Source organism: Heteronotia binoei, chromosome 2, assembly GCF_032191835.1.
Source record: "Heteronotia binoei isolate CCM8104 ecotype False Entrance Well chromosome 2, APGP_CSIRO_Hbin_v1, whole genome shotgun sequence".
Taxonomy (NCBI): domain Eukaryota; kingdom Metazoa; phylum Chordata; class Lepidosauria; order Squamata; family Gekkonidae; genus Heteronotia; species Heteronotia binoei.
Window position 1 is genome coordinate 13,269,305 of NC_083224.1, and position 22,623 is coordinate 13,291,927.

The 22,623-nt window shown below is 48.2% G+C and overlaps 1 protein-coding gene across 2 annotated transcripts in view; it reads right to left on the reverse strand.

The window, feature by feature from the left end:
- ZBTB46 (zinc finger and BTB domain containing 46) overlaps positions 1 to 22,623 on the reverse strand; it is a 102,785-nt gene that overhangs the window by 29,936 nt on the left and 50,226 nt on the right. Inside the window, exons 3-5 of one of the 2 annotated variants that reach the window (XM_060230592.1) lie at positions 12,203 to 12,369; positions 9,111 to 9,162; positions 7,442 to 9,017 (exon numbers count right to left, since the gene is read on the reverse strand). The exons of the other annotated variant lie outside the window; for it this stretch is intronic. Of the exons in view, the coding sequence (XP_060086575.1) occupies positions 8,458 to 9,017; positions 9,111 to 9,162; positions 12,203 to 12,369 (779 nt within the window). The 3' untranslated portion in view covers positions 7,442 to 8,457. Of the gene's footprint in view, positions 1 to 7,441; positions 9,018 to 9,110; positions 9,163 to 12,202; positions 12,370 to 22,623 lie in introns of those variants that run through there. 2 annotated transcript variants of the gene reach the window in all.

Below are 22,623 nucleotides of genomic sequence, written 5' to 3' on the forward strand. Positions count from 1 at the left end.
AGCCGCTGTTCTGCTCTTGAGGAAGTATTAACTTTTTCCTGAGTTGCTGCCAATGCAAAAAGAAAAGGGAGAGATCAGTGACCTGAGAAATCATTTTCGCTAAGGTTTTCTTAGCTCTGATACAAGGAAGATATTGGCCTCCACACACCACAAAATATTTAAAGCTTTACATTGATTTCTCTGGCCATTTTTAATTTGAATAATAAGTGATTTTCTGACCATTTTTAATTTGAACAGTAAATCTTGAGAGTTTAGTTAAGACGGGTAGCCATGTTAGCCTGTCTGTAGCAGTATAAGAAGACGAAGATATTGGATTTCTACTGCCCTCCACTCCGAATCTCAGAGCGACTTACAATCTCTTTTACCTTCTTCCCCCACAAGAGACACCCTATGAAGTGGATGGGGGTGAGAGAGCTCTGACAGAAGCTGCCCTTTCAAGGACAACTCCTACGAGAGCTGTGGCTGACCCAAGGCCATTCCAGCAGCTGCAAGTGGAGGAGTGGGGAATCAAACCTAGTTCTCCCAGATTAGAGTCCGCGCACTTCACCACTACACCAAACTGGCTCTCTTATAAAAGAGCATGAGTCCAGTAGCACCTTAAAGATTAACAACATTTGTGGCAGGGTATCTGCTTTCGTGCGTCACTGCTCACTTCTTCACAAAAACTCATCCCTGCCACAATTTTGTGAAGTCTTCAAGGTGCTACTTGAAGAAGAATGCAGATTTATACCCCGCCCTTCTCTCTGAATCAAAGTCTCAGAGCGGCTTATCTCCTTTATCTCCTTCCGCCACAACAGACACCCTGTGAGGTGGATGGGGCTGAGAGAGCTCTCCCAGAAGCTACCCTTTCAGGGATAACTCCTACAAGAGCTAACCCAACGCCATTCCAGCAGGTGCAAGTGGAGGAGTGGGGAATCAAACCTGGTTCTCTCAGATAAGAGTCCGCACACTTAGCCACTACACCAAACTGGCTCTCTTGTTCTTTTCTACTGCTGGAGAACAGGTTAACACATTTCTCAGGCATCACATTGCAGTTATCTTTAAGATATTTCTAGCCTCCCCAGCCCCCACTCCAGACGGCATCAGCCCCCCTCCAAATAAATAGCGCACAATCTCTCTGCGGCCTTCGTTTCATCCCTCGTCAGCTCAGGATTTCACACCTTCCTTGTAGAGAATCCAGGCTCCTTTTTACCAAGCGGCTATCTAGTGCACAGTAAGAGCCCTGTAACGCAGTGTGGTAAAGCTGCAGTACTGCAGTCGAAGCCCTCTGCTCATGACCTGAGTTTGTTTCCAGCGGAAGCTGGTTCAGGTAGCCGGCTCGAGGTTGACTCAGCCTTCCATCCTTCCGAAGTCGGCCAAATGAGTACCCAGCTTGCTGTGGAGGGGGAAAGTGTAATGACTGGGGAAGGCAATGGCAAACCACCCCGCAAAAAGGTCTGCTGTGAAAGCAACGTCACCCCAGAGTCGGAAACGACTGGTGCTTGCTCAGGGGACCTTTCCTTTCCTAAAGTTGGTTTCATCTTTTTAAAGGACCACATCAAGATAATGGGAAATTAGTGGGCTTACCATTTTGATCACCCAATGGGCTAGCCTTTGCTAACACATTTGCCTGTGTAGTGGTTAAGTATGCGGACTCTTATCTGGGAGAACCGGGTTTGATTCCCCACTCCTCCACTTGCACCTGCTAGCATGGCCTTGGGTCAGCCATAGCTCTGGCAGAGGTTGTCCATGAAAGGGCAGCTGCTGTGAGAGCCTTTTCCAGCCCCACCCACCTCACAGGGTGCCTGTTGTGGGGGAGGAAGGGAAAGGAGATTGTGAGCCGCTCTGAGACTCTTCGGAGTGGAGGGCGGGATATAAATCCAATGTCTTCATCTACCTCACAGGGTGTCTGTTGTGGGGGGGGGGAAGGTAAAGGAGATTGTGAGCCGCTCTGAGACTCTTCGGAGTGGAGGGCGGGATATAAATCCAATATCTTCATCTACCTCACAGGGTGTCTGTTGTGGGGGAGGAAGGGAAAGGAGATTGTGAGCCGCTCTGAGACCCTTCGGAGTGGAGGGCGGGATATAAATCCAATATCTTCATCTACCTCACAGGGTGTCTGTTGTGGGGGGGGGGAAGGTAAAGGAGATTGTGAGCCGCTCTGAGACTCTTCGGAGTGGAGGGCGGGATATAAATCCAACATCTTCTTCTACCTCACAGGGTGTCTGTTGTGGGGGAGGAAGGGAAAGGAGATTGTGAGCCGCTCTGAGACCCTTCGGAGTGGAGGGCGGGATATAAACCCAATATCTTCTTCTTCTTGCCTGGCTGTATTGTATTGTATTTATTTAATGAGGGCTTTTTTTTTTTTGGTAGCATGACCTTTGCATATTAGGCCACACAGCCCTGATGTAGCCAATTCACCTGGAGCTTAGAGGGCTCTTAGTACAAGGCCTACTATAAACTCTTAGGTGATTGGCTACATCAGGGCGTTGTAGCCTAATATGCAAAGGAGTTCCTGCTACAAAAAAGCCCTGCATTTAATCCATTTGCAGCCTGCCTTTCCCCCCAGAGAGGATCCAGAGAGGCTTCTGTTATTCTCCTTTTCTCCGTTTTATCCTCAGAACAACCCTGTAAGGTAGGCTAGGCTGAGAGAGCATGGCTGACCCAAGAGGAGCAGAGGTAGTTTGCCGCTACCTTCTTTGGTTGTCTCCCTGCCAAGTACTGATTGCCTTAACCCTACTTAGTTCCCAAGCCATGAGGAGCTCTGGACAAACTAGGTTAATTGGACTGCCAGCAATCCTTTTAAGCCCAGTGACTTCAAATGAACTTTGGGAGGCGGGGGTGGAGCTCTGTCGAGGAGATCACTAAAAACAACAGTAACCAGTTCGGCCCCTGCGCCCAAAACCTCTTTGCATCGCCCGGAATTCCCTTGATCAGAAAATAACTTCGTCGCAGGCTTGCCAGCAAACAAATGCCCTTTCTAGGATTTACCGCAAGCTTATGCTACATGGAAGAATACCTAATAGGCGAGCTTTTATTACTGCAATCATCCAGGTGACCTTCAGGAAAAGCTCTGCAGTTACAGGGAGCTTGTTAAGTAGCTCTCCCGGACGAGGGCAAGAGGAATAAGCCGCTCAGCGTGGCTGTTGTTAAGCTCTCCTTCTGTTGCTGCGACGACTTTGACTAGCCTTTCCCATCAGCACAGCTGAACGTAGCAAAATTGATTGTCGCAGCGCTCTAGGAAAGAGGCGGCACGAGGTGCGACAGGTTTACACCAACGCTAGGAAGCAACAAAGGTCTTTATAACCCTCAACGAGTACACGTCTGAACTGCACTGAATCCTGAGATCACTTTTGCTTGCTGTACTTAGGGCTTAATAGACTCTCTGTCTTCTGCATCAGGCTTTAAAGTTAAAGCAAATCCCTGGCCGAGAATACAACTCTCCGTTAATGCAGAAATGCGTGACTACTAACATTCACAGTGCCGACTGCGATGGGAGAATTCTCTCTTTGTAACAGCTTTGCAAATAATCGTTCCAGGTTGACTGCTCTCCTCTGGGTTTGCCTCCTTCCATCTCAAAGCTGCACAACAGACCGACCTCGCTCTACTTTAGCGTCACACGGCTAAAAGCTCTTCGGTTCCACAAAACAGCACGGCAGTCCAGCAGCAGAGCACACGATTTTGCGACCCAAAAGGTGCCAGGCCCAACCTGCTCAAGATACAAGGACCTTTCTCTGAACAAGAACCTGCAGAACAGACAATGCTGAGCTAGATGGGCCAGTTTAAAGAGTCAAACCGTGTGGGAAATCACTTAAGGGTTATATTGTGTTGGACGCAGGACACCACACATAAGACATAAGAACATAAGAGAAGCCATGTTGGATCAGGCCAATGGCCCATCCAGTCCAACACTCTGTGTCACACAGTGGCCAAAACCCCCCAAGTGCCATCAGGAGGTCCACCAGTGGGGCTAGCAGCCCTCCCACTGTGCGCCCCCCCGCAAGCACCCAGAATACAGAGCATCACTGCCCCAGACAGAGTTCCAACAATACGCTGTGACTAAGAGCCACTGATGGACCCCTGCTCCAGATGCTTATCCACGGCTAACAGCATGGAGTTATATCCAGGTAGGCAGCCTGTTCTTCTGAAGCAGCAGAACAAAGCAGATGTCCAGTAGCACCTTTAAGACCAACAAAGTTTTATTCAGAATGTAAGCTTTCGTGTGCATGCACACTTCTTCAGACGAGGAATGAAGTACAGTAAGCAGAGCTACGTACAGCTGGTGGGGTTTAGAATGCAAAGTGGCACAAAGTTAAAATCCAACAGCGGAATAGTAAAATTAACAAATTCAGAAACCCTTTGATCTGGGTTCCATTGGCGTGAGAAACCAATAAAAATCATTTATAATTGTTAGCAATTATTGACGACAGAATAATTAACAGACATCTTCAAATTGACATGTTACTGCTTTATTGGTTTCCCACGCTGATGCAATCTGGATCAAAGTTTTACTGGATTTGTTAATTTTTTTATTCTGCTATTGGATTTTAACTTTGTGCCACTTTGCATTCTAAACCTCACCAGCTATATGTAGCTCTGCTCACTGGACCTCATTCCTCGTCTGAAGAAGTGTGCATGCACACGAAAGCTTACGTTTCTAAATAAATCCTTGTTGGGCTTAAAGGAGCAGCATGGAGTTATTTTCTGTCTAGCCCAGGGATCCCCGAAGGGTTACAAGGTCCCCACTTGCCACTGGCAGGGGTTGGGGGGGGGGGGTAGGGTTGCTAAATCCAGGTCGGGAAATTCCTGGAGATTTGGGGGTGGAGCCTGGGGAGGACAGGGACCTCAGTGCAGTAATGCCCTAGAGTCAACCCTTTATTGTTGCTGTTCAGTCGCACAGTCGAGTCCGACTCTTTGCAACCCCATGGATCGAGTCACGCCAGGCCCTCCTGTCTTCCACCATCCTCTGAAGTCTGCTCAAATTCGTGTTCGTTACATCAGTAACGCTGCCCAGCCGTCTCATCTTTTGCCGTCCCCTTCTTCTTTGGCCTTCTGTCTTTCCCAGCACCAGGGTCTTCTCCAGGGAGTGCTCCCTTCTCATTGGGTGGCCAAAGCACTGGAGCTTCAGCTTCAGCATCTGACCTTCCAGGGAACAGTCTGGGTTGATTTCCCAAAGGACTGACTGATTGGATCTTCTTGCAGTCCAAGGGACTCAAGACTCTTCTCCAGTGAGTGCTCCCTTCTCATTTGGTGGCCAAAGTATTTCAGCTTCAGCATCTGACCTTCCAGGGAACAATCAGGGTTGATTTCCCTTAGGACTGACTGACTGGATCTTCTTGCAGTCCAAGGGACTCTCAAGAGTCTTCTCCAGCACCACAGCTCAAAAGCATCTCTTCTCCTGCACTCGGCTTTCCTTATGGTCCAGCTCTCACAGCCATACATTACTACTGGGAATACCATCGCTTTGACTATACAGACTTTTGTTGGCAGGGTGATGTCTTTCCCAGCATCAGGGTCTTCTCCAGTGAGTGCTCCCTTCTCATTGGGTGGCCAAAGTATTGGAGCTTCAGCTCCAGCATCTGACCTTCCGGGGAACAGTCTGGGTGATTTCCCTTAGGACTGACTGATTGGATCTTCTTGCAGTCCAAGGGACTCTCAAGAGTCTTCTCCAGCACCACAGCTCGAAAGCATCTATTCTTCTGTGCTTGGCCTTCCTTATGGTCCAGCTCTCACAGCCATACATTACCACTGGGAATACCATCGCTTTGACTATACGGACTTTTGATGGCAAGGTGATGTCTCTACTTTTTATTATACTGCCCAGGTTCACCATTTTCTCCAGGGAAACTGATCTCTGTCATCTGATGGTGAACTATAATTCCAGAGGATCCCCAGGTCGGCATCCCTAGATCCCCAGTCCAACGCCTTTGGCCACTATGGTGCCCATCCTTCCTGGTGCCCACCAAGTGCCGAGGTGGGGCCTTCCCCAGCAAGCGTTCTGATGGTGCAGATTTTAAACTTTGGCGGCAGCTGCCGCCACAGCACAAGGATCTTTGTTGTGCGACTGACGCTAACCCGCAGCAGCCACTTTGCAGCTGGCGCGCCTCCTGCGGCAGCCGTTTCGTGGCTGCGCCCACCACGCTGCGTCACAATTCCCAGGGTTCCCACAGGCTCACAAACTGTTGGGGAGCCCCGGTCAAGCCTTAAAGAGCAGCCCTTTCATACAGCTGCCCAAGCACGGTGTCAAAGCGACTCAGTGCCACGCTGCCCGCACGTGTAGTTCTCCAGAGAGAGAACAAGAACACATACAGCAATGCCCCTCATAAGCAGGTCAGATTTGCTACTCAGGTGCTCACAAATGCTACCTGCCCCAGATCACCAAAACATAAGTTTGCTTTGTAGCCAGGGTTTTTTTTTTTTGTAGCAGGAGCTCCTTTGCATATTAGGCCACACACCTCTGATGTAGCCAATCCTCCTGGAACTTACAGTAGGCCCTGTACTAAGAGCCCTGTAAGCTCTTGTAGGATTGGCTACATCAGGGGTGTGTGGCCCAGGGGTGGAATTCTAGCAGAAGCGCCTTTGCATATTAGGCCACACCCCCCTGATGTAGCCAATCCTCCTGGAACTTACAGTAGGCCCTGTACTAAGAGCCCCGTAAGCTCTTGTAGGATTGGCTACATCAGGGATGTGTGGCCCAGGGGGGGAATTCTAGCAGAAGCGCCTTTGCATATTAGGCCACACACCCCTGATGTAGCCAATCCTCCTGGAGCTTACAGTAGGCCCTGTACTAAGAGCCCCGTAAGCTCTTGTAGGATTGGCTACATCAGGGGTGTGTGGCCCAGGGGTGGAATTCTAGCAGAAGCGCCTTTGCATATTAGGCCACACACCCCTGATGTAGCCAATCATCCTGGAACTTACAGTAGGCCCTGTACTAAGAGCCCCGTAAGCTCTTGTAGGATTGGCTACATCAGGGATGTGTGGCCCAGGGGTGGAATTCTAGCAGAAGCTCCTTTGCATATTAGGCCACACACCCCTGATGTAGCCAATCCTCCTGGAACTTACAGTAGGCCCTGTACTAAGAGCCCTGTAAGCTCTTGGAGGATTGGCTACATCAGGGATGTGTGGCCTAATATGCAATAAGGAGTATGCAATATGCCTAATAAGGAGTTCCTGCTACAAAAAACGCCCTGTTCGTAGTAAATTGCACCTAAACATTACCTCTAAGTGCAGATAAATGGCATGGTGAATTTCTAGATCTTCTGAAGCTACCATTAAAATCCACAAGTATATATGTTAGCAACAGACTCTGCAGCTCAGAGCTACAGTAAGATGCAGGAATACCTACAGTACGCAGCTGTAAATTTCTACGTTAGCCATCTTTAAAAAAATAAAAAGACTACAAAGATATTTTAAGATGCTTCACTTAAGACCGTTATCCCTGAGTTAATAAAATTCTACAAGGTCCTGAGGCTCGCATTTATATAGCTTTGAATGCATATACACAAGTAATCAAAACAGTAAAATCTCACAGTGCAGTATCAATACCTTAGTGGCAGTAACAAACTGGCGTAACAAATTACCCGCGACTGCATACAATGATGCTTTAATACTTGAGTTACATAGGCTTGGGTCCACAGAATTGCCTGAACTTGCGCAAAGGGCTTGTACAAGCCAGGTGGAATTCTTAACATTATTTTTAAAAAGTGTCAGCAGGCGACACCCATGCTGTAATTTTTTTTAAAAAAATTCTTAAACCTCTACCAGTTTTTTTTAAAAAATGGTTTATCATGTAACATGGGAGCAATGTTGTGCAAGAAAAATCTGAAGTCACCTTCATTTCACATCTCTTTGGATACTGGCCCCAGAACCAGAGATATGGAGAATTGTGGTTTGGATCCTGCGGAGTGCGTGCATACAGGGACCGAACTGATGCTGGAGTCTGTGGGACCGTGCAAACAAAATCCATGCAGCCCAGGGGGCAAACGGGAGCCCACACCCTGCTCCCAAACCCAACGGCATTTACGCTGATGAAAACAGTCTGGTTTCCACCTCCACAGACCCCTGAGCTGGGTAACTTTTTGCCTCTACAAGTTCCACAACCTCCAGCATCAGTGTTTTGGAGGGCGCAAGGGACTGTCGGGTGAAGGACAGGAAAGGAACGCATCCTTGTGTGCGGAATCCGTTGGATACAAATCTATGGCTCTTTCCCACCACCTAGCAATTGTCCTGAGGTCTGGGATTGCTGTCATAAGCAGGTCTAGGGGTTTGGACACAACCCCTTATGAATTTGATCCCGCTATCAAAGAGGTCACCATCCATCTTATTCAGGGGTGGAATTCTACCAGGAGCTCCTTTGCATATTAGGCCACACACCCCTGATGTAGCCAATCCTCCAAGAGCTTACAAGGCTCTTTGGCTAAATCATGGGGGCGTGGCCTAATATGCAAAGGAGCTCCGGCTAGAATTCCACCCCTGGTCCTATTCCTCATCAGATTCCTGATCCTGATCAAGATTATTCAAAAGCTCTTCAGCGACCGGCTGCACTGAACCCAGGTAGCAAAGTTTCATGTGAGTGGCGAGGTTCTTCTGCGTGCCAAAGCCCTTCCCGCAGAAGAGACAGGCGAACGAGCGTTCCCGGGAGTGCACGGACATCAGGTGCCGGTTCAAGTCTGTCTTGTCTCGGAAGAGTTTGAGGCAGCGAGGGCACTGCATCTTCTTCCGGTTGAAGTGGATCGTCTTTTCGTGCCGGTCCATGTTGGATTTGAGCGTGAAGCTCGCAGGGCATTTCGGACACTGGAAACGGGGGAATTGACCGGGAGTCAGATGCTCTGCTAGGTCAGCCAGAAGGGGCCGGGGATAGTCGACATCCAAAGGGACGATCGTGGGGAAAGAATGCTCGTGAATGTGTTCCTTTAGCTTCTCCAGACATACAAACGTTTTCCTGCAGAAAGCGCAAGTCAGCCTTCTGGGGACGGGAGAATTCGAGAGGAAACCCTCGTGGCTCAAGTCCATGTCTTCAGAGGGGGAAGCGTTCATATCTAAAACTGGAATGTACATAAATTAATGATCAGTAGCTTTAAAAAAAAATCAAACTGATGGTCAATATTTCAGTTCCGCCCCTCCTCATTTACCTGTGTCGGAGCTGTCTAATTGCCACAACGCTAAAAATCCATCATACGTGACCTGAAAAGGGAAAGCAGAATTAACTCAAATACTCGGGGATTACTTCTACATTCTAGAGTGAGCTCTCGCACGCTTTACCATCAAAACCTCCGCTTTAATGGTAGTACGGGGCAGAAGCTCATTATAAGTTTTCCTTCTGTTCACTTCTATTACGCTACAGAAAAGGCATGAAAGTGGCAGCAATCCCATGCAATGGCTCCGGCAGCGTAACCATATGAAGTGCTCAACATGTGGAACGCCCCTCGTTTTTTCAAGACAGGAACAGTGAATAGCGGTGCAGAAGCAGCTGCCTTCACTGCTGCTCTGCACGGGAAACAGTTGCCGATTTGGGTTATGCAGAGCCCTGCAAGGGACACTCAGTTCAGATAAGGTCCACGGTGGCATCAGCCCACCCTTCCACGCCACCACCAACTGCCGCTGGTGTGGGACAAGTTAGCAGGCGAGTTGACTCCCCACCACCGCCATCCTGGTTGCCAAATGATTTGGAACATTTGGAACATATGAACATATGAAGCTGCCTTAAACTGAATCAGACCCTCGGTCCATCGAAGTCAGTATTGCCTAAGACTGGCAGTGGCTCTCTAGGGTCTCAAGCTGATGTTTTTCTCACCTATTTGTCTGGACCCTTTTTAGTTGGAGATGCTGGGGATTGAACCTGGGACCTTCTGCTTCCCAAGCAGATGCTCTACCACTGAGCCACCGTCCCTCCCCTGCTCTCCAGGGTCTCAAGCGGAGGTTTTTCACACCTATTTGCCTGGTCCCTTTTTTGGAGATGCCGGGGATTAAACCTGGGACCTTCTGCTTACCAAGCAGATGCTCTACCACTGAGCCACCGTCCCTCCTACATATGAAGCTGCCTTATACTGAATCAGACCCTGGGTCCATCAAAGTCAGTATTGTCTTCTCAGACTGGCAGCGGCTCAAGCTGAGGTTTTTCACGCCTATTTGCCTGGACCCTTTTTTGGAGATGCCAGGGATTAAACCTGGGACCTTCTGCTTCCCAAGCAGATGCTCTACCACTGAGCCACCGTCCCTCCCTCTTACCCAACTAGCCCCCACATCAGTGGCAGACAGGCTACAGCTTGTAGCTGCTTGGCCCTGGCTACCAGTGATCCTCCGAAGGGAGCAGCCTGACTGGGGAACTTTTCCTGTAAGCTAAATGGGAATTTTGGCCCAGTTCTTCTCTACGGGACAAGGCTGAGTCAGGTTTTCTCATTTGGGTGGGCAAGGAGAAGCATCTATCCCAGAGAGCTTTCAGCAAAAGGGGCTGCAAAGAAATGGCTGTCTTCTCCTACTTTTTAAAGGGAACCAAAGTTTTAGTTTAAAAAACTCCAGCAAACCACCCTGTATTATTTTAAGCTACATCCTACGGCGTCAGAAACATTTAACACCAGGGAAAGCCATTCCCTGCAATGCTCTCCCACATTTAGAATGGTAATAAAACCAGGACTAGAAGCATTCCTGAATATCAGATAATGGTGTCGTCAAGAATCTCTGCATTCAGTATAAGGTCGACTCTGAATAACGAAAGAAACTGAGCCGTTTTTCTAGCCTGAAACAGCAAGTGCCTTTATGTCCGGCTGTATTAAAATACTTCAGGAAAGATTCACTGTATGCTTGGGCTGGAGATGACCTGAAGATCATCTTGTCCAGTTACTGAGCCGCTGTAGGAATCGCACGATACATTTACACAGACATGCGGTGGTGGAATGTGTCATCAAGTTACAGCCACCTTACGGCAACCCTGTAGGTTTCCAAAGAGTCTAAGAGAGGTGAGCTTGCCATTGCCTGCCTCTGCGTAGCAACCCTGAACTTCCTTGGTGGTCTCCCATCCAAGTTCTAACTAGGCCAACCCTGCTTAGCTTCTGAGAGAGGGCTGTCCCTGCCACTGGGCGATTGCCTAGGGCGTCGGCCTTCTGAGGGGCGCCAAATTGGGTGCCCCCCCCCCCCGAGACTCAGTGACTTGGGCTATCCAGGGCAGTGAGCAATTTCAAGTTTTGTGCTTTTCATTCTTCCCACAATTCATCTGTTTTTGAAAATCGGTTTTCAGTGCGGAAGGGGGCGCCTTGCCTAAGGTGACAGATAGTCCAGGGCCAGTCCTGTTCTGAGATCTGATGAGATTACGCTAGCCTGGGCCGTCCAGGTCAAGGCAGAAGAACAGGGGTGGTGTGCCACTGCCTGCCTCTGCATAGCAACCCTGGACTTCCTTGGTGGTCTCCCACCCAAGTATTAACCAGGGCTGACCCTGCTTAGCTTCCAAAATCTGACAAGATCAGGCTAGCCTGGGCCATTCACGTGACATGTAGGCAGGCACGAACAGAGAAGGTAGGGAAGGGTGACAAAGATGGTGAAGGGTCTGGAGACCAAGTCCTCTGAAGAAAGGTTGAAGGAGCTGGGCATGTTTAGCCTGGAGAGGAGGTGGCTGAGAGGTGATAGGATCACCATCTTCAAGTACGTGAAGGGCTGTCCTAGAGAGGATGGTGTGGAATTGTCTTCTGTGGCCCCAGAAGGTAGGACCAGAACTAGCGGGTTGAAATTAAATACTTCAGGAAAGAGTTTCCAGCTCAACATTAGCAAGAACTTCCTGACCGTTAGAGGGGTTCCTGAGTGGAACAGGCTTCCTCCTCGGAAGATGGTGGGCTCTCCTTCCTTGGAGGTTTTTAAACAGAGGCTATATGGCCATCTGACAGCAATGAGGATCCTGTGAATTTAGGGGAAGGTATTTGTGGGGGAAGGTATTTGTGAGTTTCTTGCATTGTGCAGGGGGTTGGACTCGATGACCCTGGAGGTCCCTTCCAGCTCTATGATTCTCTGTACAGTAAACATGTAGGCAGGCACAAACAGAGAAGGATAAGCAAAACAGGGCTACAGCATTATTAAACATACAAACAGTTCTGAATTCTCCTATGTGCCGAGCATACATGAATTGAGCGAGCAGGATACAGGCTTAAGTTTCCTTCAAAACATTTCTCTCCCCTCCCTCCCCCCACAACAGCTCCTGATAACAACTAGCAATATCTACTCCGTGCTGTGCTCTTACCTGAGTCGAAGACGCTCTCTGGGAGGTGTCTGGCGATGTATCGCCAGAAGAGGTGATGAGGGCGTGGGGGCTCAGAGTGGCAAGGTGTGATGAAGGCAGCAGGGGAGGGGGGGCTTCCACTTTGCCATCACATTCGCCCCTTGGACGGCTCAAGCTGCTGCCGGGCCCTGAGGAACACAGGAAACGAGTCTCACCCACGTGAACTAGCACCGCCCGCCGGCTTTACACAAAGGCCCTGCAAAAGGCAGGGGAAACGGACAGTCCTGGCTTAATCAGCGGTCAGTGAGGGGGGGGGGAGATGCTGTGGTGCAGAAATTCCAGGCTCTTTTCTTTTTGGTTTTTAAACAGCCTCCTCACCCAAAAGCGGGGCAGCGACCGTATCACATGGCAGCCAAATGGGCACTGAAGGAGGTCAAACAGGAAAAGGGAAAAAAAACAACAACACAAAAACTCAAGAGCAAGATTTGAGAAGTACGATGCTTTGGTCAATTGTATTTGACTAATCCACAGTCCCTTCTTCCCTCGAGCATATGGGATCATCATTTTAGTTCGCGTCTAAAGCGATTTTCCAAGCGTTTCAAAAGTTTAAAAAGGTCCAAATTATAAGAACGTCAGCTCTCAGATATCACACGTTCACATACTGCTCCTTGGGCACGAGGAGCAAACAAATCTTGACAAACGGAAATAACAGATGTAGAATCCCTATTAAAGTGCACCCCTTTAATACAAAATAGCCGCACTTAGAAATTTGCAATCGTTTAATTGTCCGCTGACTCAAAAACCAGGCAGGGTTTGCAACGCGCAGACTCGTCCCTTTGCTTTCGTTGTAACAGCAGCTCCGATTGCAGCGGCAGAAACTCTTCCACGCGGTCGTGTGGTGGGATCACTCGGCACATGTGGGATTCTATTCATAACGTGAACGAAAAGGAGCGAAACAGAAATCGCATCAATGCAACCGGGGGAAGTAGCAAAAAGCACGACACGCACCAAGCTTAAATTTCATGTACAGCGAACTTAGGGACCTCAGCAGCATATCATGCCATAGATTCCGTTTTTCAAAACAGCCATTTTCTCCAGGGGAACTGATCTCTGCAGTCTGGGGGCTAGATGGAATTCCGAGAGATGGCCAGGCCTCACGTGGAGGTTGACAACTCTATGCAAGGTATTTGTGACATACGTAAACTGATTACAAATCAGCCACTCAGGCTGCGTCTCCTACTTGCCAAGCAACAGTTTATACCTTGGAGAAAGATTAGTCTAGTTAACGGAAGAGAGGATTCAAAGGGTAACATCTTGCAATGTGTTCCAGTAGAAACCCCCACTGCTCTGGATTGATTCACAGAAGTCTGGGCAAATTCACAAAACAGCAAATCCTGTTGTGTTAAGAGAACTGCAACCCCAGGTGTCAAAAACAAACACACCGAAAAGGCACAACCTTTCAAGAAACTACACAGCGACTTATTTCCAAACACCTGCAGGGGATCACTTTTTTGTGAACAATTTCAGAGAGTCAGACACACGTGACGGAACGCAGAGTGCTACGAGATCTGACCAAAATGTTTTGAGAGGCTTCTTATGGCTCGTTACCAAGATCTGCAATGCCCACCAAGGCAAGGCACGAACTTATTCAGGGATGCCATTTCAGGTGTCTAGAGCAGGGGTGCCAAACTTGCAGTTCGGGGGCCAAATCAGGCCCCCAAGCAACTGGCTCTTGTCTGCTTCCTTCTCCTTTTTTCTTTCTGCATCGCAGCTTGCTTTGCGAGGCTTGCTCAATCGCACAGGAGCTACAGAGCGAAACCTTGATTTTCTCCATTGGTTGAGGGAAAGAGCCAAAGCTTCTTTTGCCCAGTTCCCTGGATCCCATGGGAGAAATACAAAGAAAGCACCTTTAAGACCAACAAGTGTTAATGTTTTAAGCATGTTTTATTTTGAGAATTTTTTTTAAAAAAAAATCTTTAGTCATGATTGTGTCCTTTAAAAAGTTTATAAACTTGCTACCTAATCTTAAAAAGGTACACGCATGGTCTGGCCCAACACGGCCCGACAAGGTCTCATTCGGGTCAGATCCGTCCCTCATAACAAATGAGTTCGACACCCCAGGTCTAGAGAGTGGGGTAGATGCCCAAAAGGAAAACCGCAAAAAGAAGCAAGAAAGATCTGGGCTTGGGGCATGCCTGCAGCGCAAATGAGCCCATTTAACCGCTGAGTTGCTCAGTATCTAGAATAAGCAAGCAGCTGGCCAGCAAAGACAGAAGAATAATCCCCCGTGAGCTGAAACCCAACTACCCTCTTCCTTGCCTAATTGGAGCTCCTGTGTAGGGCTAAGTCGCAGGCAGACAGTTCCGCCGATGCAAATATTTAAGGATGGGTGTCAGGATTCCCCCCAAAGTTAACCCTTCTGGATTTGAGCGGTGTATTCGGAGCACTAACCACAGTACCTCTGGTTCCAGAGACCAGCAGAAACAGGAACAGGTCAAGACTCCCCCTCTCGGTATCCCACTGAACAACGTAACAAAATATAATCACGAAAGAAGAAAATATAGCACACCAGTATGTGGGACGGATGTGAATGCTGCCGATTGGCTAACGACAGGTAAGTGGTTACCTCCAGCTGTGAGCAACATCACATTCAACTTCAACTATCGTTTTGAACCCGCGAGCTGCTTGCACCTTTGGTAATTCTGACACAAGTGTGCTGGACGCAGCCACAAAACGGCTGCCGCAGGAGGTGGGGCCAGTTACAAAATGGCCACCGCGGGTTAGCTGCAGTCATATAGCGAAGATTCTTGCATCGTGGTGGCAGCTGCTGCCAAAGCAATGGGTGTTTTTTTTAAAATCCGCACAGCCAATCAAATCTCCAACAGCCAATCAGAAGCCTTGCTGGGCAAAACCCCCACCTGGCTGGGCACCATGTTGGGTTTGGAGACCCCTGTAAGAGGTGGCAATGGTTAGGAAGATGTGTACATGTCTGCGGAAGAGCAGAAACCAGCATACAGTGGCACAGCTGTGTTCCAATTGTTTATGGTGAACAAATCATAGCGCTGGCTGCACTGCCCCACAATGGCAAAATATGAATCACAGAATCCTAGAGTTGGAAGGGACCTCCAGGGTCATCTAGTCCAACCCCCTGCACAATGCAGGAAACTCACAAACACCTCCCCCTAAATTCACAGGATCTTCATTGCTGTCAGATGGCCATCCAGCCTCTGTTTAAAAACCTCCAAGGAAGGAGAGCCTACCACCTCCCTAGGAGGAAGCCTGTTCCACTCAGGAACCGCTCTAACGGTCAGGAAGTTCTTCCTAATGCTGAGCCGGAAACTCTTTTGATATCATTTCAACCTACCTTCTGGGGCCACAGAAAACAATTCCGCACCATCCTCTCTATGACAGCCCTTCAAGTACTTGAAGATGGTGATCTTCACCTCTCAGCCGCCTCCTCTCCAGGCTAAACATCCCCAGCTCCTTCAACCTTTCCTCACAGGACTTAGTCTCCAGACCCCTCACCATCTTCGTCGCTCTCTTCTGGACCCCTTCCAGCTTGTCTATATCCTTCTTAAAATGTGGTGCCCAAAACTGAACACAAGACTCCAGGTGAGGTCTTACCAGAGCAGAGTAAAGCGATACCATCACATCACGTGATCTGAACATTATACTTCTGTTGATACAGCCCAAAATTGTATTTGCCTTTTCAGCCACCGCATCACACTGTTGACTCATGTTCAGTGTATTATCCACTAAGACCCCTAGATCCTTTTTGCACATACTACGGCTAAGACAAGTCTCCCCCATCCTATAACCATGCATTGGATTTTTCCTACCTAAATGCAGAATTTTACATTTATCCCTGTTAAAATTCATTTTATTGATTTTAGCCCAGTTTTCCAGCCTGTCAAGGTCATCCTAAATCCTGTTTCTGTCTTCTTCTGTGTTTGCAACCCCTCCCAATTTAGTATCATCTGCTATGGAAATGAACGGTGTCAGCACCAGTATTGCCTCTAAGCTGCGTTAGCATGAGTTAGCGCACAAATTTTTAGCCTCCAGCTAACACGTTTTTGACTTAGCTCAGGAAAAATGGCCCGGAGCACAATAGTTTATGCAGTAACTCACAAAATATAATTTTTGCTCACAAGACTGCAGCTTAGAGAGAACACTGGTCAGCACCTGGTACTGGGTTTTTTTTCCTACACAAGATAATACCAAACAGGCACTGTACTGAGTGTATCAGTTTTAAAGTGTACCTAGTTGAAGTTTTTCATCTTTTGCAGTTTTGAAATTGACCAGAAGACTGCAAATTACACTCTGTGGGATGAAAGTTCCCTCTGGTGACATTTTGTTTTGAAAACAGATGAAAGCAGGTTTTAAAATTCTGGTCACCGCACCTCAAAAAGCGTATTATAGCACTGGAAAAAGTGCAGAAAAGGCAAAATGATTTAAGGTTTGGAACACTTTCCCTATGAAGAAAGGTTAAAACTCTTGGGGCTCTTTAGCTTGGAGAAACATCGACTATGGGATGACATGATAGATGTTTACAAGATTATGCATGGGATGGAGAAAGTAGAAAAAGAAGTCCTTTTATCCCTTTCTCACAATACAAGAACTCGTGGGCATTCAATGAAATTGCTGAGCAGTCAGGTTAAAACAGATAAAAGGAAGTACTTCTTCACCCAAAGGGTGATTAACATGTGGAATTCACTGCCACAGGAGGTGGTGGCGGCTACAAGCACAGCCAGCTTTAAGTGGGGATTGGATAAAAATATGGAGCAGAGGTCCATCAGTGGCTATTAGCCACAGTATATATATATATATATAGACATATGTGTGTGTGTGTGTATACACACACATATTGGTCACTGTGTGACACAGAGTGCTGGACTGGATGAGCCATTGGCCTGATCCAATATGGCTTCTCTTATGTTCTTAAAAGAGGTTGTTACCAACTAGGATGTTAGGATGCTAATCAGCAGAAAGTTTTCTGTCCTAATGTGAGAAAGAAACGTCATTTCCTTTTGACTGTATAGAACTATGCCATCGAAGTAACACACACAGAACGAGAATTAAAAGTTTAAACATTTGACTCCAGGGTTGTGGGGGGGGAGCATAGAGGAAAGGATAAGATGTGAGTGCCAACAAATGTTAAACAGCAAAAGTACTTGAGATGTTTAAAAGCTATTCGTTCATAGCATATAGCTTTGAAACTGCACTGGTAAAAGCAGATCTGGAAAGCATCTTTGCACTTGAATCGTGGTTTCCAAACTATGAACATATAAAAGCTGCCTTAGACCCCTTGGTCCATCAAACTCAGTATTGTCTACTCAGACTGGCAGCAGCTCTCCAGGGTCTCAAGCTGAGGTTTTTCACGCCTACTTGCCTGGACCCTTTTGAGTTGGAGATGCCGGGGACTGAACCTGGAACCTTCTGCTTACCAAGAAGAGGCTCCACCACTGAGCCACCATCCCTCCCCTGCTCTCCAGAGTCTCAAGCTGAGGTTTTTCACGCCTACTTGCCTGGACCCTTTTGAGTTGGAGATGCCGGGGACTGAACCTGGAACCTTCTGCTTACCAAGAAGAGGCTCCACCACTGAGCCACCATCCCTCCCCTGCTCTCCAGAGTCTCAAGCTGAGGTTTTTCACACCTACTTGCCTGGACCCTTTTTAGCTGGAGATGCCAGGGATTGAACCTGGGACCTTCTGTTTACCAAGCAGATGCTCTACCACGGAGCCACCATCCCTCCCCTGTTCTCCAAGGTCTCAAGATGAGGTTTTTCACACCTATTTGCCTGGACCCTTTTTAGTTGGAGATGCCGGGGACTGAACCTGGGACCTTCTGCTTACCAAGCAAATGCTCTACCACGGAGCCACCATCCCTCCCCTGTTCTCCAAGGTCTCAAGATGAGGTTTTTCACACCTATTTGCCTGGACTCTTTTTTTAGTTGGAGATGCCGGGGATTGAACCTGGGTCCTTCTGCTTACCAAGCAGATGCTCTGCCACTGAGCCACCATCCCTCCATCTCCATCACCTACTGCCTGAGCCCTTTTTAGTTGGGAGATGCCAGGGACTGAACCTGGGACCTTCTGCTTCCCAAGCAGATGCTCTGCCACTGAGCCACCGTCCCTCCCTTGGGATTCCCTGGAAGCTAATCAGGGGCTTCTGCATGAGAAGATAAAGATGAAGATGAAAGGCTGAGAATACATACTGGGCAACCCTAAACAGAGTTATGCCCTTGCAAGCCTATTAACGTCAGGGAGGCAGCTCTGTTCAGGATTGCAGTAATGGTGTAGGAACTAGGGTTGCCCCACTCCAGGTTCAGAACTGCCTGGAAATTTGAAGGTGGAGCCTGGGAGAATTGGGTTTAGGAAGGGGAAGGACTTTGGTGATGCACAATGCCATGCAGTTCACCTTCCAAAGCAGCCGTTTTCTCCAGGAAGAGTGGAATAAATGTTTTAAATTAATAAATACATAAGTCATTTATGTAGCCTAGAACCAGCTCCCCTGGTGGAGCCAGGAGTACCCCTCAGGGGACCCCCCACCACCAATCAGCTGACCAGTGGAGAGACTTAACAGAAGGGAAGGCCAAGGCGACATCACTTTCAGCATGCACAGGAAGTGATGTCATCACACGTGTGACATATGGGTGGTGCTCTGATATTTGGACAACAACTATTCTAGAAGCTATTTTTTACCATAGAGTTTTTGCCCAAATACCAGACAGACGCTGACATGTCGCATCTTGATGGCATCATTGCCGGTGTGTGTGTGAGAAGTGATGTCTCCATGTTGCCTGGGCCTTTCTCTCTCTCCTGGGAAGTCCCCCCCCTCCCCATTAACCGCCAGTTGCCAAGAGGAGAAGGGCGGTAACACTACCTGGAGGTTGAGAGCCTCAGCAGGAACCCAGCCTAATAATTAAAAACAAAAAGCCTCTTGAAATGTGTGTACTCCCTTCCCGAGGCAGGAAAGGAACTGGAGGAGGAAGCTACTACTCCCTACTGCTAGGGACAGGAAGCTGAAGTGCAGCCTTCTTCCTGTCCAGATGGAAACCATTGTCCTGTACCAAAGGAAGACACCATGTCAGCTTATCTACATCAGGGGGAGGGGGAAACAGGTTTTTGCTTAACCTGTGTTAGCAAGTTGCTGCTCCCTCAGGGAGAGCAGCAGCCCCCATTCCCTACACACCCATGGTCAAAGCAATGTGCCTTGCAGCCTTCTCTCCTTTACCCTTTAAGGGCTACCTGGTCGTTGTGCAGAATGCACAGAGTGACACGGTGGCATCCTTCTACAGTTCTCTCTGTGCTTCTCCCTCCCATGCTCGAGTTACAATTTGTAAGGCTTCCATGTCCGAGAACAAGATTAGAAACCAAGGCAATTTAAATCAGAAAGTTTCATTAGTTTGATTAGGGGTGTCAAACATGGGGCCCGGGGGGCCAAATCAGGCCCCCGGAAGGCTCCTATCAGGCGCCCGAGCAACTGGCTGTCATCTGCTTCCTTCTCCCTCTCTCTTGCTTCCTTCTGCATCACAGCTTGCTTTGCCAGGCTTGCTCAATCGCACAGGAGCTACAGTGCAAAAGCCTCTATTTTCTCCATTGGCTGAGCCTCCTCCCTCGGGGAGGAAGTGGGGGAGGCAGAGCTTGGTTTGCCAGGCCACTCAATTGCACAGCAGAACTACTGTGCCAAGCTTCCCTTCCTTTTATTGGCTGAGGCTCCTCCCCCTCCTGGTCCGCTGGGGAAGGAAGGAAAGGACCAAGAAAGCACCTTTAAAACCAACGAGTTCTAATGTTTTAAGGTTTTTGATAAAAAAAAAATTAACTGTGGTTGTGTGTGTGCTTTATAAAGTATATATCTCTGCTGCTCGGCATTATATTTTATGACAGAAATGGCCCAGCCCAACAAGGTCTCATTTATGTCAGATCTGGTCATCATAACAAACAAGTTCAACACCCCTGACTTAGATACTTAAAAAAAAAAAGTGCATGCTAATATTTTGCTAAAACCATACAAACGTATTCATTCATTTACATTATTTGCTGTCCACCTTTCTCACACGGACTCAAGAGAATTACACAAAGCGAGTCAGTGCGATCGACACAATGGGACATTCAACATTCAGCGCACTGGGATTTCAGAAGGCTAGAACCATCGGAAAGAACTGAAGTACAGCAAAGGTAGTCTCATGACACAATAAGTGGTACAGGAATTACACAAACAGGATCCTACTTACAGTAAGATACACACAGCAGTATACACCACAGTCCCTAAAATCCAAGCAAGTTTGTAAAACTACTTTGTGCAGTGTAACTCTATCACCTGCAGAGAAAAGCCCTTGTGAAAAGTTCAGTTTTGCATAGTTCGTGGAAAGCCAAAAGGAGTGGGAAAGTTCCTGACCTCCTTGGGCAGGCTGTTCCACGAGGCAGGAGCCGTAACAGAGAAGACCACGCGTACAGGCAGTTGCTGATTTCACCGATTTGCAGGTTGGCACTTAAATTCAAACTAAATAGCCATTATTCCGTTTTCTCAGAGCACACAATAAATAGCTTAAATATTTAATGTTTTTACTGTCTTGACAGGATGATATAAAAGGCGATATTTATTCTTATGTCTCTTCATTCCAAGACCTCTGATAGGGCCCCTTTTACAGCCTACAGTCGTGGCGGGGATTTTTTGCGGACAGTCGATGGCTCAAGTCAATCCCAGAAGCTGGTTCGTAAGTGGGTCATATTTGCATAAAAGTCACATTTCATTCTAAGCCAGGCTATTTTTAAAAGAGAAACTGACTACAATTGAAACTGTAAAAGCATGTCAACCTATTTTTAATGTTATTTATTTTATTTTACCATATTTATACCCTGCCCTCCCCCGGCACGCTGAGGGCAACTTTTAGAAGTTTTTTTTTTTTAATCCCCGACTGATTCTGCCTTGTAAAAAAGAAAAAAAAAGATGAAGCAAAAAATTCCCTTCTTGAACACGATAACAGATATTTATTTTATTAATATATTTATATGCCACATTTCCTCTCGGTTTGAGGCTGCTTAAAATGAAGAGGAAGAAGAAGAAGAATTGCAGATTTATACCCCGCCCTTCCCTCTGAATCAGAGCGGCTTACAATTTCCTTTATCTTCTCCCCCCACAGCAGACACCCTGTGAGGTGGGTGGGGCTGGAGAGGGCTCTCCCAGCAGCTGCCATTTCAAGGACAGAGAGTGGCCTACAATCTCCTTTCCCTTCCTCCCCCACAACAGACACCCTGTGAGGTGGGTGGGGCTGGAGAGGGCTCTCCCAGCAGCTGCCCTTTCAAGGACAGAGAGCAGCCTACAATCTCCTTTCCCTTCCTCCCCCACAACAGACACCCTGTGAGGTGGGTGGGGCTGGAGAGGGCTCTCCCAGCAGCTGCCCTTTCAAGGACAGAAAGCAGCCTACAATCTCCTTTCCCTTCCTCCCCCACAACAGACCCCCTGTGAGGTGGGTGGGGCTGGAGAGGGCTCTCCCAGCAGCTGCCCTTTCAAGGACAGAGAGCAGCCTACAATCTCCTTTCCCTTCCTCCCCCACAACAGACACCCTGTGAGGTGGGTGGGGCTGGAGAGGGCTCTCCCAGCAGCTGCCCTTTCAAGGACAGAGAGTGGCCTACAATCTCCTTTCCCTTCCTCCCCCACAACAGGCACCCTGTGAGGTGGGTGGGGCTGGAGAGGGCTCTCCCTGCAGCTGCCCTTTCAAGGACAACCTCTGCCAGAGCTATGACTGACCTAAGGCCATTCCAGCAGGTGCAAGTGGAGGAGTGGGGAATCAAACCTGGTTCTCCCAGATAAGAGTCTGCATACTTCACAGTATGCACAGCAGCCAAGAAGGTCTGAGCGCCTGCTCTGAGCAGGTCTGAGCGCCTGCTCCGGCTGCAACACCACTGAGGATGTTCTCCGCAGCTGAGAACGAAACATCTGGAAGGAAAACTTTCTCCAGTAGAACACGGCACATGATCCCGAAAGATTCTACAAACCCTAATGATGTTACCAGCCGTGAAAACCTGAAATCTTTGATAATCAAACAGATAAACAATAAAACGGTTGAACGGTTAAAACAGATTAAAAATTAAAAGAGTTAAACCACAGCTCAGAATTAATTTAAGGCAGCTTGGATGGTGTGGACACATCGATTAAGGCATCCTTGCCACAGCTTAGGTATCCAAAAGATGTCAACTGTATCGGCCCAATTTTGAGCAATCAGTGCAGGGAGGCGAATTAGATGGTGTAATAGGATAAGGACGTCTGCCTGCCTCAGCCATATGCCTGGTGGAACAGCTCCGTCTTACAGGCCCTCCGGAACGGCAACAAATCCGGTAGGGCCCGAACCTCCATGAGAAGCTGATTCCACCAGGTCAGGGCCAGGGCCAAAAACCAGGGCATAACCAACAGAAGGCTGCTGAAGGATTGTGGCTGGTGCT